General features: G+C 41.0%; 1 protein-coding gene across 1 annotated transcript in view; it reads right to left on the reverse strand.

Moving 5' to 3' along the window:
* The window catches only part of TMEM266 (transmembrane protein 266), a gene marked incomplete at its 5' end in the record, with an annotated part of 46,694 nt that overhangs the window by 11,984 nt on the left and 15,633 nt on the right, over positions 1 to 19,077 (reverse strand). The window contains 3 exons of the mRNA XM_010172665.1: positions 7,223 to 7,409; positions 17,024 to 17,139; positions 18,699 to 18,837. Coding sequence (XP_010170967.1) covers positions 7,223 to 7,409; positions 17,024 to 17,139; positions 18,699 to 18,837 — 442 coding nt within the window. The remainder of the gene's footprint in view (positions 1 to 7,222; positions 7,410 to 17,023; positions 17,140 to 18,698; positions 18,838 to 19,077) is intronic.

Below are 19,077 nucleotides of genomic sequence, written 5' to 3' on the forward strand. Positions count from 1 at the left end.
AATTATTAAAGTACTTCATCTTTTTATTGCCATTGACTGCACTGCCTTCTGTCTGTCAAAGCTGAGTTTTCTGAACTGGAAGGCGATTTTGTCTGCTGTGCAACCTCCCACCAAGGATGCGAGTCCTCAGAGTAGAGTAATGCCTTACCCTGACTCTCCTCCAGAGAGCAATCTTTACTAGGAGGTTTCTAAAGAAGCAGATCTTTCATCTCCATCACTGCTATCAGCCACTGGCATCTTCTCCTTAACACTTAGAAGCACTTGGGAAAGAAAAGTAGCATAAAATACACTTTGCAATAAAAACCACTAAGGTACACTCTGAGTGGGGAGGTTTTTCATGACACAAGTTGCAAGATGAAGTTATTGTCCCCTAAACACTTCTAGAAATGAGAACAGTGATGACAGCTACGCTGCTTTGATGCTAGCCAATAACACTGCCACAACCTTTGTCCAACAAGAACATACCTTCAGGATGACACTGTAGTGCAGTAAGAAAAGAAGACAGAATGTAAATTTAAAAAAGCATAGCTGTAGGTGTTTCTGAGAGCAGATGGGCACTCCATGGGGGAAAATTCCCCAATGAAGCTGCAACCTTCCCAGGGAGTTGATTGCCATGCAGTCTCTGGCATTCCAGATCTCTCTGACCTTGATCATCTGAACTTCACCATCACCAAATTCTCAGCCAGACCTAACCTCCTCTTCTCCTCAGCAGCCCAAGTATAGCTCACTGCTCACTTGTAAATTCATTTATTAAGGCATATGCATGCTCCCTAGGCTGTGCTGTACTGTCAAGTTCACCTTTCTGGTCTTGTGCAAGATGACCTGAGCAGAGTTTTCCCCCCGCTTTGCTTTACTGGCCCTAGAAGGTCTCTCTTCCTTTCCCTCTAGCAACATGGAAAGTTTGTGCCAACAGGAAACATGAACAGCCAGCTGGCACTCTCCGGGAGAGTTCCCCTGCTTTTTCTATGAAGGCAGATTGCCACATTAGTGCAAAAGCTGCAGTACTTGCATGACTTCCATTCACACAGATATCCAGTCCCTGCAGAGGCTGGATGGATGGCTGAGCATGTGGATAATCCACCTTGAGAGGAACTGTCAAAGTTAGCTTGTCTTCTGAGACAGCAACAGATTCAGCTTGGTTCTAAGTAAGAAATCAACCTGAGACTGAAGTCGACATGCAGAAGGAAATCCTGAGACATGGAATAGGCTCCATTATCATTAGATACTGCTGGGACAGAAAAATCAGGACAGAAAACCAAAATCTTTAACTGACAACAAATTGGGTTGCTTTGGCCCTTGCTTCAGCAGACTATGTTGCAAGAGCACTGTGTGCTGAGTTGAGCATGGCTGAGATGCAAGACATCTGTGTGTCAGCATGGCTGGTGGCTTTGGGTAGATGATGGCCAGGGGGACCTCTCAATGCTCTTTCCAACCTTGTCCTCTATGAATGTGAATCAGCAGATCCACATCTGAGTTAACTTGTTACAGTCAGCCTGAAGCAAGCAGAGAGGAAGTTGGGTCTGTCTCTGCAAAATAGCCACATTTGTTGAGTTTAGCAAAACAAAGGTTGAGAAAGAACATGGCTACCAACAAAATTTGCTGGGTAAACATCAGGAAAAGAGAAGAATAATTTAAGCAAAAGGATTCAAACTGTTATAAACTGGCAATGAATAAATGTAGACTGGGAATCAGGAAAAGATTTCTAATAATTTAGAAAATAATGCTGGAACAGTGTTATAATGGTGACAGAGGGCACAATACATCACTGCTGTCACACAGAGCCCGATCTGTTTATGAAAGGGATTATTATGAAAGGGGCTGCATGCTTGGACAGTGAAAAGCATTACAGTTCTGTGTTCCTTTACCTGTCAGCAATATCTTCACACCTCTGCACATTAATGATGGGAGACAACTTCAACCTCCCACACATGACTGTATACTCACTACTTCTGGAAATGAAAAGTTTCTTCCCCACCTATTTGGTGAATACGAAATTTAAGAGTCAAACTTCACTAACTACACACACATTTATTATGTAAGTGTTGCTTACAGTTTAATCCCTCTGATTCCTGCCTGGACAATCAGTGCACAGAGAACCACAAAGCCTGAAAGAGGCACCTACAGAGAAGCCAAATCCTCACTCTTCCACGGATACATGGAGTTCAACCAGGAAGTGGAGTGCACTTAAGATATAACCATTTCCAGGAGCAGGCTTCAAAGCGGAAACATTTCAACATTTGAAAATAACCATGAACTATTTTTTATCTATTGTTCTGCAGTAACAGGGCGCTCTTGGAGCACTAACAGATGATCACCAAAGGAACTGGCTTAGAGTTTAAAAGTGTTCAACTGGCTCAGACTGCCTTGCAAGGAACAACTGACAAAATCCTTCCAAGTGCCCTGCTTTGCCTTCTGAGACAGCTTATGAATAATCTTAAGGGAAACCCTCTGAAGCTCCAGAATTTTTGATGTTCTCCTCCCAATACCCTACTTTCTTCACTTACAAAAGAGTAAGTCTCTATGGGCAGAGCAAGCTTTACTTTTCTCCAAGAATTATCATAAACTGCAGCTGTCCCCCAAAGCAAAAGACTTACTGCTAACCCCATAAAAATGGAACTTTGACTCAAAATAGCTAAAATAAGCTATCTGCAATGCAAAGTAATAGAGCTAGGATCTGGTTCTTGCTCAAAGGAATATAAGGGTGGCATATTAAACTATGGCGGTACTGTAGAATTTCAAAAACTGAAATGATATATGCAGGAAAATAAGGAATTCCACTGGGGACTGTAGTTCATATATTATGGGAGAGATTAAAGAATAATAAATTTTGGAAGGAAGTATTAATGGCTATATGGAGCACTGTGAACCTGGCATTCCCTGAAGCCTGGAACTTTGAATACCAAACACTAAAAATGATTTGTGCAGGAGCAGAAAACATTAGATGTTATTCTGACCATGACCAGTTACACACTGTACAAGGTAATAACTCCGCAAGAGAAAAAACTTCCTTTATAATTTAGAGATGAAGAGATAGGATAGTATTTGCCATGATGTCAAATGGTAAGCATGTCTGGGAAGAAGAAAGGAGCTGACAGCACTTAGGATATTTCCCTTGCTCTCAGAGAAAGGCTGACCACAATGGTCCTGAAAATCATTAGTGATGCTGCTGTGCATTTGCAACAGCTTCCACCCTAAGGAAGGCAGAGGAGACAAATGGAGGCAGAGAAGCTAAGTAAAGCGCTCACAGTGCAGCAAATGTTACAGCTTTGCCGCAAGTTTATAGCTCCCAGAGCCCTATCCTTCCCTTGAGTCCATCATCTTTCCTGGTGTTGGTAATGGCACCCTTTGACTTACATGCTGAAGCCTGTGTTTTAGCCTTCATGTTTGTCCGCTCTGGAGATCAATTTTTTGGCAAGATAAAGAAAATCTCCATTCAAAGCAAGTTAAAGGTGAAAAATTTCCTGCATCTTAACCAAATGAATTAGAAAATACCATATATCCATACATTTTCCACAGAGATATTCCTACTATGTTAGGAGGTCTCTTGGTAAACTACTCTGGGGAGACAGAAGCATGTGAGGCAGAAACCAGCTCATTATTCAGAGAACTAGCACAGGACTGACCAGCTTACAGCTGTACTGCCTCGAGAAGTGGTTCTTCAAGAAGAGGCATGAAATATTAGCTGAGGAGTTAGGGGACACTTTCAGAGCCCACTGACCATCTGACTAGAGATCTTGCCTCTCAGTCTCATACCAGCAATTAAGGCACTTCAGATATAAAGAGAAAGAGACCTGCAAAGAGAAAAGCTGGGTGAAAACATGTACTGAAAGCTAACAAATCAGCCAGCACATGCAGTACTCTCCTGGTGCAGGCCACAGTGTGTCTCTACACAAATTCCCAGAGGTGCTGCTGTGTGTGCCATGTGATGCTGGGGTTACCTGACTTACTGTACCGAACACTGTAATAAATGGCTGCACAAAATCCACTGTAAATACCAGAGTACAAGCTACAGCTGCCCCTGAGGAGCTTTAACTTATGCACTATCCCATAAAACTCCCAGGTAGGGAAATGAGTAAAAAGTCTGAACGCTTTCTTATTCCATAACCCCTTCGTGGTAAAGTATTTTGCACTGAATGTTTCCATTGTTCAATATAGGCAGGGGAAATAAGATTAGCTTGAGATGGAATATCCCGTATTCTCATGCACTATGTTCTCTAGCCAACTCAAGCTTGCTGGTTTGGCAGAATTCAGTGCTCTCTGAAGATGGTGATTTTCTGAAGGCTGTCAAAGTCAAATTTGGCACAAACACATGCATTCCACGCCATACCCTACCCTCAGGTGTTATATGAGGGGCTAATAATCTGCCAGAGCATAAGAGAACAGCACATCAGAGCCTCTTTTGCCCAACAGCTGAATTGTGGCTTTGAACTGTAGCTTTTCTATTAACAGTATTAGCAACCTGGTCCCTTATTTCTCCTCCAACTAGTCAGCGTTAATAGGCAACTGCAGATATTTTTCAAAGCTCACAAATGCCATGTGGTACATAGAATGATTAACTGCAGTCATCACTCTGGAATCTTCAAGGAGGAAAAACACAGCTTAGAGAAAATGGATGCAAAGCAATTCCTAACGTGGTCTGACACAGAGGGTAACTTGCAAAACATGACCCTTGACCCAAGTTAGGAGGTTTACAGTTCCAGGCAGAGCAAGTGGTGTGGAAAGCCCTGAAGATAGCACAGCCAGTGAAACCACAGCACATGAGAAGCAGGAAGATACAGAAATTACCCACAGGAAACGTCTCGATCGTCTCTGCTCTGTAGAGCCATGCCTCCGGAGTATTTCATGTGCCTGAGCAGGTGGGGAGATGGGAGATGCTACACGAACTAGATATACCCCTTCCACACTGTGCAAATGGAGGCACCTTCAGCTGAAGACACACTCTTCTTCTATCAGACATACCACATTCAGGTTTGGTGGAAATATACATTGGTCAGAATGGCCGTGGTGTAGATGAAGAAAATGCTGACAGCATGCCAAAGTAATAATGGTGAAAGCTGCTGCAGCAACAGCCAGCATATTACTGGAAGTACTAGTTGGTGCTGGGAGAGCTGGGGAAAAAAGACCCAGTTGAGGTGGAGAGGAAGAAGAACCAGACAGGGCTAGCTTATGATCCTTCTCCCCCAGCAGTGATGGTTAGTTGAGGTTTTGAAGTCCTATAGCTTACCCAGAAGCAATCTCTAAGCCAGCACTGCTAGCACAGTATTCAAAGCCTTGGTAGCTTACTACTTCTTTCCTTTGCAAAATAATCTAGGAAATTACATGTGAAATCCTCTGCCTCGATTGACTGTTACCTTGCTTGTGAACTAAAGCATTAAACGTTATTGCTGGGCTTGTGGTTTCTCATGCAGTCTTAATTGTGCCCCTTGTCAGTAGTCCACCATGATGGTAGACTACCATGAATGAGTGTCCCTTACTATAAGGCCACAAGAAATTTTTTTCTGTCCGGCTCCTGCCTCATTCAACATAAATGACAACTGAGTCATAAAACCTCCCCAAATTTATCTTCTGAAGACAAGCACTCAATACATCTACAAAAGGCTTTGTATGTAATATATGATACAATGCACAAAAAAATATTTCCTCCAGTATTTTTACATGACTTCTGGGAATCAGAAATTAATCATCTGCATACTCAATATGAATGTTTAAATATAGAATAACTGCACCTTACCTGATATGTAAAGTAATGGATGTTTTCTTATTTGCTCTTTTTTCCAGTGAAAAACATTAATCTCTCTAATTATGTATCTCTCTAATCATGTTGCCTAACTGAATGTAGAAATCAATCCTGAAGACTGTGTGTCTACTTTGTTGCATTTTACAGGGAGACACTAATAATGACTAATTGTGTTAACCTGGATGTTGGAATGAATGCCTTGGACAGAAGAATTTTTAGATGAATCTCCACAGCACTAAAATTTCAGCAAGCCTCCTTATACTGTGCACAACACTCTCCAGTTCCAAATGTAACCCTCAAGGAACACATGCATAAATTATAATATATGCCCTGGGGAAACCTCTGAAATACTACAAAAAAGGGGGAAATGCATTTTAGGGGGCAGGCTGCTCAACTGCCTGCTTTTAAATACAATTACAGATCAGGAATAATTAATGGCTGAACTGTGGTTAGTGCTTAGATATTATAAAGAGGGAAAAAAACAAAAACAATTTCTACATGCTTTCATTACTGTGTAGAGAATGGAAAGGATTATCATTAGAAAATGTCTGGTAAACTTTTTATCTTAAACCTCTCGATTAAAGTACTTCAGTGCCTTGAATACTAAGGAGTTTGACCAAAATAAAGATACCATGCAAGACTAATTCAGATATATTCACATACTGCTCATCTACTAAAATAATCAAGCTAAGAAGTCCAAGGAAAACTAACACATCACTAAGGCAGAAAAAGTTGTCTCCTCTGGAATATTACATTGTAAGGGTTGGGGGATCACAGGAAAAAGAGCTACATCTTTTCCAAAATTACTTCTGGTCTAGCACTTTTGTGATAAAAATGGATGCAAGTAAATGTAACTGTTGATATCCCCCTGTACCACACACCTGCCCAACAGACAGCTCTCAGACAACACAATCCTTTTTACCATAGTCACGTGGCACTTAGACATCCAAGCAGGAGCTACCTACCAGTGCATCACTCCTTTTCTCGCACCAGAGCTGCCCTGTCCAAGCACAGCTGGGCTGTCCAGCACTGACAGTGTTAAGCCACCTGGTGAGAGCACAGCTTCTAGGCAAGGCAAGCTCCATAGCTGATGCATGGGTCCTCTCTAAACCACAGAAATGCAAGTGGCCAAAGACCGAAACTGTTTTTCAGTGGTCTTCTCAATTTCCCTGCTTTTACCTCTGAGTGATTATATTTTTGCCAATTCTGATTTGGCTGCTGCTTCTTTACTGTTTGATGGATATAATCCTGAGGACACTGGGAAGGTACATCATAGTCATTTTCTTCCTGACTCATTTTATTGGCTCTGTTTGCCAATACAATAGCTCCTGCCACTCGTAAGCAGCCTCTTTGCAAAAATGGGAAAATGCAGTCTCCAGGGAAATTCATCAGATCATTAGTAGAGTGAAGGTATTTAGCAGGTTCAAAAACTCCATGTAAGGGATCCACTGTGCCAGTAATCAACAGCACACAGGCAACACTCACCTTGTGGAGGTCGCAACTCAGTGATGTTCTCGGTGGCTTCATCATCCGAATCTTCAGTTGCTACCACCTTGTACCTGTTGCAGCTCTGTTTGTTCAGTACATGTGGGACCTGAAGTGCAGCCTCTCTCTCTGCAGCCAGGTCCAAATCCTGCTGAGCAAGGTGGGCCCTCAGCTGTCTGATTTCAAACTAGAGGAAAAAATACCACATACTGATATATAAGCATGGCCAGAAGTCTATATTCTACCGTTGGGGACCTATTACTCATTTTAACCCTAAGCCACAACAAACTGGTGACAGCAAATACAACATGGCTGAGCCAGAATGCAAGTCCAAGCTGCTGATGCTTTCCCAGAGCCCATGTGAGCTGGACTATTGCTCATGTAATCTAAAAATAACAACTGCCTCATGCTGGTCTTCTATTTTGTACATGTCTGCATCCTGAAGATATCATTTTGGACATTTTTTAACAGATCTAACTGCCAAATCAAATGAAATCTTTATAGAAGACCACCCTTAACAGGCATTTGGGAATTTAGGTTCACGACAAAGATCCCTAATCTGCAAGATTTTGTAATGAGAATCTCTGTGGAGGGAGGTTCACTAAGCAGTACCCAGAATGGTTCTCCCTCACTAACTGGGCAAGGAAGAGGCACACCACAGTCCTCTTCCAGCTTGAAATCTTCTGTACTCAATGGTCTGCTCCCTTGGGGAAGGCTGCCACTTTTCTGGCCACTCCCCTCAAATACATGAGTGATGTTGTTAGTGACTTTCTGCAATTAGGAGGGAATTTGCTTCATGACTGGCATTATAAAGCAGACACCTGACAAAATGACAGAAGCTACCAGGCACAATCTGATCGATGGACACAGCATATTTCTCCTGTGTTTGACAGTCACAGGTCTTCCACAACGCAAGAAGGGGAACAACTTTTCTGGAGAGTCTGCAGAGACCCTTTAAACCCATATAAAAGCACTACAAAACCCCTGTCCTTCCCCTTCCCCAACACAGCTATGGGGCTGCGTGGCAGGGTTTCTCTTTTTAAGATCAGTAGTACAGCAGTGACCAAGTCATGTCTAATTATAGAGAGTCTGAGAGGCAAAAGCAAATGAGGCGAGTAATAGGCTGAGGCATTTAAAATTTAGCATTGCTGGGCCTCCCATAGTTCAAGGCCTGAAAAGCCATCAGAGAGCACGATGCTACAGCGAGCCACGCTGCACCTGTCACTCCACATTTACAACAGAGATGGAATTAGCACCTCGATGCTTGAAAACTGGTGTAACAGCATGTACGCTAAATGAATCTGGTTCTGGCTCCTGCCTCTCAGATGCTGACTCAAATCTACTTTGCTGTCAGATTTTGGAATCTGTCAGTGGACCTCATTTGTTCCACCGCAGTCCACATCAGATACAGCACAAACCCCAAGCACATCGCAGAGCACCAGCAGTTCCTCCAAGCTGTGTAAGCAACTGGAGAGGAAATCACACAGAGTTTCCACAGATTTTAGAAAGAAAAAAATAGTAAAGAAAAAGATATTCCAGTTTGCCACATCTGGAGACTATCTGCTTTCCAGAGCATACGGGAAAGGACTACAATAACTGGAAGGCCCAATGCAAGACTCGGATCCAGAGAGCAAAAGGGCAGTTTAAGCTTTGCATATCACATTCAAACCACCTAATACAGGGATCTAACAAAGCACACAGCTTTTCCTCTCTCTTGAAATCAGTAGACAGAGGTCTGGCAGCTGCAGACAGCTGGCTGCATGAAATGCTCATTGCTCTTAACCAAAGATCGTCTGGCAGTGGCAGTCAGAGAAGTCAGGTAGTATCAGCAAATGTCAAAATATATTGATTTCCTTCCTTCCTCCTTGATTCCTTCAATGAAACTTTCATGGTAGATCTCAGATGGTGGGGTTTGTGTTAATCTATCAGCTACAAAGAAGTGGCAAACTGGTAGTGCTAACTCTTTTCCCAGACAGCCCTAAGCTTCCTAAGGCTTAAGGTGCCTATACCACACCGGAGATGCCAGTATCTATGAATGTGTCATTCAGCCAAGAAAAGACTATCTGGAGTGCAATTTCACAACACAGATAATGCCACTTTTTACACTTGACTTGAAAACAAAAAATAAATCCAAGTATCTTACATTTCACCTTTAAAGGGAGAAAGATACCCTTTCAGACACTCCCTTGGTTTAAAGGAAGAAATGCACTCAAACATGACAGGTAGAAAAATAAATCTGGAGATATTTTTTCTTTAATTATTGCCTAACCATAGCTACTTGCCTAGCTCAAACTAAAAGGCACTAAGAATTAGGCATCATTACTGTTTTACTACATCTCAAATTCAAAAACATTCCTGTGTGCCAGAAAAAGAAATATTGCCACTAAAATGCTTAATTCTGGCCTAGAAGCAGGATATGATTTCTTTTTTCATGGCAGAGAAAAAAATTGGCAGGTATTTTATAACACAAATAGATAAAACTGCCTAAAAGTCAGCTCAACAATTGTATTTCTGTATCATACCCAATTAAACCAGCTTAAGCATTTACAAAGATTGGCTGAACCTCATAACAGTCCTTGAAGGGAATCACTGCATTTTACAGATGTGGAAAAGGAAGCACATAAGGTGATCTTTCCTGCTACAGTGAACCTACAGCAAAAATAGGAGAAGAGACCAGACTTTCTGATGCCCACTTACATGTGCCAATAGACAAAGCAAGCATTTTCAAATATCCACAGATTACTGTCAGTCTTGAAAATTTCCATGCCCAGTCACCATCCATTTTTAATAGTTCATAAATTTTATTGTTTAATACAGCTCTGCCAACAAGCTATGAACTACTCAGCCTAGCATGCTGGACCAAGCCACAGTCTGCAAAAACTGCTGGGATCACCAGGCTGGACAACTACACTTTGTCCTAACAATTCTTTATTTCCTATTTATATGGGAAAAATTACTAGCTGGGTTGAATCCCAACCACACATACAGCATAAGAAACTGGAATCCACAGAGAAAATGACTATCACAGTTATTCATGTGAACAGCCAGTACTTCTGGTAATGTCAAAAACGGATGGGGCTTTGCTGCCATCTTATGTTTGAAAGACAGAAATACATGCTTGTGCCTACAGCAGCAGGAAGCACTGCCTATGAAGATCGCACAAATGTCACATTCTAGCAGAAACTGAGACCCAGACCTGATGTCTTGGCTCATGCAACACTTCCCTCATCCACTGCCTGAGGATAAGAAGTGTATGCAGGACTTGCAACTTTTTAAGTTGATATGTGAACCCTCTTTTATTGCTAAATGCAAACACAATCCACATGCTTGTCTTATTTTCAGCTCTTAATACTGAGCTAGTTCAGCTGCTCTAAAATCCAGAACTGAACATGGGACTGTCAAGAGCAGAGATGAGGATTGAATTCCTGAGCACAGTAAAGCAGCACAGTGCTCTGGACTTCTACATCATGTGCAAGGTCAATAACAGCACACAGAGATGTTCAGAAAGGTAACATTAGAAACTGATGTTTCTACAAACCCACACAGCTGCAGCTGGTTAAGACAGGCTCTCCCTTCCACCTTTCTGTCAGCACGGATGGTCAGCTTCCAGGTCCCATTCATGTGTGCCCTGAAGTCTATGTAGTCATTAAAACAGTGGAAAGCTAGAATTAAATACTGTTGCGTGTGTAACTGTTGGTTTTCTATTGACAGAGAAGACGGTATTCATTGTAATAATGGTGTTTATCTCACTCCCACGTTGTTACTGATTGCAAAGTGATCCAACGTGTTCCAGAGATGTAAAACCGTAACTCTGTTACAGACACAGAGCATAAGCAGAGCCAAAACCCAACCCCAACTCTCTAAGTCCCCAGCATGTTAAAAAAGGGACTGGGTAGGGTGGAAAAATCACCACTTATCAATAAGGATTGATTTAAGAAAATGAAAGAACATTCAATAAAATACCTAGGAAAAGTTAAACAAGAAACAGATTTTGGCTCACAAAAGGTATGCATCTACTCTGGAGATCAATATTAACTGTTTCCAATTGTTACTTAAAAATTGTTCCAATATATTGTAGAAGCTGGAATACAGTTTTGGCCACTAAAAGCAATGCACTAAAAACAAAGGTTAAGTCTAAGAGAAATGGGTGTTCCTTACGGGTGTAATTCAGTGAGAGACTGCATGATCAAATTATGTTGCAGGTGGTTATATCTATTGAACATTATATTGAACGCTGACCTCGGGCAGTTCTAATGTGTAAAAGAGCTAATGAGATTGCTCTGACTGCATGTCATGCAGACCAGGGCAAGTTAAATAAATCATTTAAAGGTTTAAAATATTACATTCTTTTTAAGTAAAAATTCTAGACCAAGTTAAACATTGTCTAACTATTTGCAGAAGTTTCTATTTGCAGTAGGAGCTGATGTAGCTGAATGCAGACCTGAGCCTCTCTGATACAGAGTACTGCAGGATAGCTGTACTGATTTCATATTTTCAGGTAGATCATCCTTCCTTCAACCTGTAAGGAAGGATGCATATTATGCATATCATGAAGGGGAAAAAAGAAAGAAAAAAGAAGCATATAAACTTATACACATACTTTGATTTGTTTAAATTAAGACTTACTCATAGGTATCAGCTCTGCGTTAAGAGCCTTGTAAATCCCACAGAGAGCCAGTGGGCAAATAATGCTGTTTTGTAGATGACTTGCTGCGATTGAGGCAACTAAGGTAAATTATCTCCTGACCCAAAATAATCACAATCTGAGCGCTGGTACACTTGGGACTGCTACAGACATAATTTACCGGGACAGCTAGGATTAGTCATTATCTTTAAAATTACACAGACTTTGGTAGCTTCTGGTGGGTTCCTTTATCAATAAGTTCCTAACACACTTTGCAATGGAAAAAAAGCATTTCAAAACGTCGTAGAATCACAGCATAATCTATGCTGAAATGGACCTGTGAGGGTCATCTAGTCTAACACCCTGCTTCAAGCAAGTCCATTTAGCTCAGGTTGCTGAAAGCCTGTCAAGTACTGAACATCTCCAAGGTTGTATATACCACAACCTCCCTGGCAATATGCTCCAGTGCCTGACCATTCTCCTAGTGAAAATGTTTGTTCTTATATTTAACAGGAATTTTGCACATTCCAAGCTTGTATACTGTCACTGTACACCTCTGAGAAGAGCCTGGCTACACCTTCCCATGAAGGAGTTGAAGAGAGCAATAAAGTTGTAACACACATGGCTAATGTGAAAATACACTTATTGCCAAGAAAAAGGGAGACACAGACCATCTCATATAAGCACAAGTAATTAGATTGCCAGGCATGAAGAGTAAGTTAATTGATGGAAATCTGAAACATCCTTACTGTCTTCAAAATTTGTTACATGTCCTCTTGTAGCACAAACTTAGCAATATTTGGGCAGGAAACAAACCAGAAAGAACTAAGGGGCACCCCTGTGCACTTCCTCACTCCAAGAATGCATCAGGTGATTGTTTATAAGCAGGTAAAATGACAGAAACCTACCCAGAGGTGTAGATGACATCTCAGTTTACATGCCTAGTTTTATAAAATGTGCCACCCATCCTATCTGGCATTGTTCAACATGCATGTAAGACTCAAAAAGGAACACTTCCCTTTAATGGTCTAGCAACAGAGTATGACTGACAGTTTCAGAGAGATCAATGAACATTTTAGCCAGAAGCTTACTGGTGTCTAATGCAGGAGCAATAACTGCTCAATTCTGTTAATGCTGTCTGTACAGAATGCCCTGCCCTAAAACTCATCTGCCACTGGGATACAATCCAATGTTTATTTCCACTAGTTTAGCCATTGTTGGTAACAATAAAAATCAGGAGACAGTTGCAAACTAATGATTTACAGGCAGAATGAAACAAGGGATGACCTTGGCTGCCTTCCATTCACCAAGAAAATGACTGGTAGTTAGAAATAAATTAAAATTATTGCAAAAGGATAACATAAGTTATTTCTCTGATAGGTAATTTTACCAGCTAAATAGCCCTGTCATTAAACTAGCAGCTGTTATACAAATTATATTCCAAGATAAAAAAAGAAATTATAGTTTCCATAGTTGCTGCTGCTTTGAGAATGATGAAAAACCCAGTTCTATAGGAGCTGACAGAAAAGGAGTTCTTGTGATAAGGCTGCATACATAGGCTTGGCTGGACTGTATTCAGTTGAATGACTCTTATGAAAGTTAAGCAGAAAATATCAAGTAAGCAGATCTATTATCAGGGATGGAAATTCCTTTCAGGTGATTCCAGAGGAAAAAAAGCAATCTTCCCTGACTGGAATTTGCATTGTCACTGAAACTTCAGCAATTTAAGTTAAGTTATTCTGATAAAACAATACCATCAGCAGTATACTCTGTTCATGTTTTTGATAGTAATTGCAGTGAGACTTTTTTTACCTTTACCCATTTTTAGAAATCCCTGTTACTGTGTGTTAATGTTTCTCGTGTTTTGTGAAGTCCTGTACAGCCATCTCAGCCCTTTCAGTTTTTGCTGCCTTGACTGCCCTCATGCTCCGCTCCCTTTTCATGACTTCCTTTCTTGGCCAATGGAGAATAAATAAAACATCAAACTATTCAAACAGTTTCAGTGGGGTACTACAGAGAACAAAGCGGTGGTCCACACAACTATAATTTATAAAATACATTCTGGTTTTCAGATGTATGGCTAGCCAAAAATCAACATCTGGAAAGAGTTTTCACGTTTGCAAAAGTACGTCTCCCATGTCGTTCAGGAATGGAGATGTACTTTATAGTTGTGATACTCTAAAATAAAAATATGAAATATACAACTGACAAAAGAAACCATGTTAAAAACAAGATGAAGGGAGGTTGCATCTTTCCTGTTTTTTGTGGTTTTTTTTGGGTTTTTTTTTGTTTTTTTTTTTGTTTTTTTTTTAAAGCAAGAACTCCATTTTTGCCTGTCACGGGTTAAGTACCGGCTTCAAAAAAAAAGGGCATGCGACTTCTCATAGAACTGGCCACCCATTATTTTTGTTTTAAATACCAAACAAAACAGGCTATTTTTTTTCCCCAATTCCTCTTCAGAAATATTGAATATTTTTGTCTGAAATTTTCAAAATAATTTCATCTGCAGAAGATGCCAGACTCTGAGAATTTCCGTCCCAATTGCTTGAGTGGCAAAGCAGTAAGAAACTGAACACAGGATCTCAGAAATGAAGTGCTGAGAAATCTTTCTAACAGGAACATTTTCAGCCCTGTCTATAATTATTAAATAAACACAAATCACCAGCGTGGTCACAAAGATGCAGCCTCAGGATGAATGAGTATCCATGCCCACTGCCGGGAGGCAGGCAACCATGGTGGCTTGCCCATTCTGCCTACTTGGGCTGGTACTGGTGTGCTCCAGCACACATCTGAGGCAACAGGTGAACCCCTATGAGCAGCTCCCAGCTATCCCATCTGTCTGTGCCAGTGCCTGTGCCACCACATAGACAAGGCAAACTGGAATCCCTCCCCGCTGGTCCTCCAGATTTGCAAACAGACTGCTGTAGGCAACCCTTCACTCAAGAACACAGACATGCACACTTAAACTCTACAAATGAGCAATCCTTTAAAAAGGTCAGGAAAGATGACCAAATGAAAAAGCAAAAACTTGGCAGAATCTTAGACATCAAATACCATTAGGAGACATTTTTCCCACCAGATACTGTACACAATGTTAATGCTAATATTATAACGCTGACAACTTTTTCTTGACTGAATTATGAAGCTATTAATTTATGAAGGAAGGATGCAGTACTTGTGTCAACGTCTTATGCTGCTAACTGCAGCAAATTAGTACATTTACTTCATATTATACAGCTGAGACACTTGTTTGGCAGGAAGTCAGGACAGCAAAATAAGAGGGATTAGTATGCTGTTATTTTTCTATAATCCATATTTTTCCATAGCTGATGACACTTGAAAGCTAGGAGAGAACCTGTTCTGTTTTCACAGATTTACTCATCTATCAATGCAGTATTTCTTTGTGCTTGATGTACAGCTATGCTGTAACCGTAAGTGCTCAGATTAGGGCTACTATGCTCAGACATTTTGCAAGCCAGGCATGCAGATAAGGAGTACATGGATCAGAATGAAGAGTGGCAAAAGCCGCTCCTGAACCCTACTTGGGTTAACAAGCCCACCTTTTTACTCAAAGACTACAAAATTATAACAATGAAAATTATTTAGAGATTGAGAGTGTTATCTGGCTGCATAATACATTTCCTAAAAATGAATATTTTTCAAGTATATGATTGTCAAGAACTTCGGCCTAATAGCATGGTGTGAGAAAATACTGCAATAGGACTCAAGAAATCACTGATTTGCCTTGTGCATTTGGTCAAAAGATAATCTCTCCCTTATAAATGGGGTATATCTCATTTCCCTGTTCATTTCTCAACCATGACAGAACCATGAATCACTTAATATCACTGTGCAAAGTTGTCACGAAGAGTACTGCAGTTTTGCCACTGAAGATACTTACATAGTTGGAAGTAACTGATTTTTGCCAAAAGTCAAGCCTAAGGTTTAGAAATGTCTTATAGTTAACACATTATGGTAAGAGAGACTCAGAAAGTGTTAGGAAATGACACACATCATCAACAGGTCTTCCAAATTCCTCACACAGACAAGGCAACCTAACACCACCATGAGTTCATTGCAGAATCCTAGGCTGAGACCTGGAACTAAATCTAAAAAGCCATTTGGGGACCTAAACACTGATGGTTTCACAAGTATCTTAGGCTCCTTGGTAAAATATGGGCACCTTTTGTGCAGCTGGTCTGTTCTGGGACAAGTTGCCTCTCCTCCTGTCTGCTCAGGTCCTTTTTGCTCAAAAGTTCCTGCTCAGGAACTTTTTGACTGATTAAGCCACTCAGCCTTAGAGGTCTCCTCATTTTATATTTGAAAAGCACCTACCACAAGTGCAGAGTGGGAGTTAAAGCTAGAAACCTCTAGGATTTCTTTGGACAACTCACAGCTACCCTTATAACTGAAACAAGAAGTCAGTCACTTGGGGGATCATTCTGTAGTGGTTTGATTGTCAGCTGAATGCCTTGCTTAGCCTGAGCCTCAACTCATTTGCATGAGACAAACTGCAAAAACTCCTGGCTCATTGCCCAAACACTGCTTTTACACTTTTTCATGTAAATATATTCATCTGAGATATTTTAAGCTTCATCTTCCCTTACCTCAAGAGTGAATCACTGAATATTTGGGAGCCTGGGAAGAGCCTTAAATCTTGACTTGCTTCCAGCAACTAGAAGCTTCTACTGCAACATTCTGAGTCTGCCAAAAGAGTCTCTGACTGACCTACAGGGAAGCTGCCTTCTGCATTTAAAACAGGGAGATTCATTAGCTTTCATCTGCATATACTTTTCCTAGGAATATGGCCTTAATTTAGAACTGCAGTCTCCAAAAATGGCAGACTTTTGCATGTTCTTAGTATTATGTCAAGCTACCTGTACTCATTCAATAAACGATATACTGGACACATTCTTTTTCTATTCCTCACATTTGGTTTCCTCACCTTAAAAAACACAAGCACAGGAGCAGAGCATGCTATTTGTCAACTGCTGTTTGACAAATAGCATGCTGACAATATCCTGGCTGCAGCTAGTACCTCCTTAACACGGAGACCTGTCACCTTACAACAGAAGTCTCAGTGGTACTTCTCAAACCTTAGCTTGCAGCAAAATACATGAACTGTTTGATTTGCCAATGACAAGCTATGCGTAAATAAAGACATGACTGAACTTTACCCCTTGTTCTTGGCAGATCTGGGTTAGTCTTTCCAGCTGCTCATCTTGAATAACCTTTGCCTTCTCATACTGCTGAATCATCATCTCCATCTCCACTTTCACTGGAAGGACATAGGCTGGAAAACACAAATAAGCACTTAGAGTAACCCAGCTGTGATTTGGTTTGGCGTTTTGGGGTTTTTTTTGTTTGTTTGTTTGTTTTGGGTTTTTTTTCAAATCAGAGGGAAAATCTTTACAGACCTTTATAGGCCAAGGAATATCACCCCTTTCACTTGCATCTAGAGAAACAGAGTATTTCTTACAGAGATAGCACTTGAGTATTTCTTCCAGGGAACAGTTTTTAACATGTGAAATGCAGGTCATCAGAAGGGTCTAGATCTTGTTTGGTCAGATCTCCATTTGCCTGGCTGAGCTGAAATGCATCCTGCATGCTCTTCCTAGCTTCTGTTGCACTAGTATAGATCTTTCCAATGTTTACCACAGATTTCCTGAATTGCTGGGTAGGAGGATTTTCTGCTTAGAGCTAGGCCCATCCCCTCTAAAGCTGAACAGCACAGATCCCCTAGGAAAAGAACTATTCCAGACCCCCTAAGCATTAAATTTCTAGACTTTGTGGTGAGAAATAAGTCCTTAATGGAAAGAGCAGACTAGGAAGCATATTTTATAGAATGAAAGGGCATTTATCTTCTATTGCTTTTCAAGCTACTGCCCAGTTTTCAAGTAGGTCTTCTGAACACCTCTGGACATTTTGCTCCTGTCACAACTATGGCAAACTCAGACTGATCAGCAAACCTGTTCAATTCTTGACGTTTTCTGAAGCTACACAAGATTACAAACTTTTCTTGTATACTTCAGTCAGAGGGCTACAACCTTTCCTGAACTCTGAATACAGAGCTTCAATGGCATCTAAACCCAAAATAACACTCGACTCTCATCCTTCACACATGAACCAAGGGACTCTTCATTTATTACTTTTTTACCTCTTTTTCCCTGTAATCTGAAACGCCTGAAACTGCTGAACACAAAGTAGCCTACACTCAAGTTCTTGCTTCCAGGCACAGTCACTTGTTCTGCTCTCTGCAACTTTGACTTGCTGGGGCTTTCTTATCTCCCCTAACGCTTCCCCACAGAGGTCTATGCAAAACAGTACTGATACATGCTTCATTATTAAGCTGTACAGCACATCAGCACTGAAGAAAGTATGGAACCTCCATGGTAAGAAAATGCACATAAAAATTGAATTACAGACAAGTACTTGAAAAGAAAGAGCCCCAAGACAGAGCTAGCTGTATGGAAATGGGGAGGGTGCAGCAAATATTAGAAAAGCAGACTGGAAGCAACTATTTTGCAGAATCAGAAACGATGTCTGGTGGCAAGAGACAAGAAGCAGGCCATGGCATTTACTTTACAGGATAGGGGATGTGAAGGTGCTTAACAGAAAAACAAACCAATCAATTATAAAGCCTCACAGGGAACAGGAGATGCAGCCACAAACTTGAGACCTGCTCTCCTCCATGGGAGTCATAACTCTCTTCTGTTTAGTATTTTTAAAATGTAACAGGAAGGAGCACAATGGAAACAGTGGTGACAAGTAATCTTTTAATATTTTTAAAATCTCTTTTTTTCCCCAGCCTGCCAGGTAATTCTTGGAGTCACAAACCAAATCACCACTCACCATCAATGATCCTCTTCACTCTCCATATTCGTAGTGTGATAATAAGGCTGATAGCATCCCATGGGCTGCTGGGGCCATTAGCCACTGTTGAGGCCACCATTGGTGCCAAGGACAAGATTATGACAGCACCATCAAACACCTAGAGAGAAATCAGTTTTTTCAAATCCTTCCTGAAGATCATAACCTCACCAATTCCTGCTTGGGGTCTTGAAGGAATCCCACTTTGCCCAAAAGAAATGCAATTATGGTACTTATTTGAAAGGGATATTAGAGGCGGCCAATCCACAGAAAGGCTGCATCCTTTTTAGGCAGCACAACAGAATTCTTTAGTGCATTTTACGAGGTGAGGAGAGATAAACTGTGGTGGGAGGGCAGGGAG

The sequence above is a fragment of the Antrostomus carolinensis genome, unplaced genomic scaffold (assembly GCF_000700745.2).
Source record: "Antrostomus carolinensis isolate BGI_N321 unplaced genomic scaffold, ASM70074v2 scaffold18067, whole genome shotgun sequence".
Classification (NCBI taxonomy): Eukaryota; Metazoa; Chordata; class Aves; order Caprimulgiformes; family Caprimulgidae; genus Antrostomus; species Antrostomus carolinensis.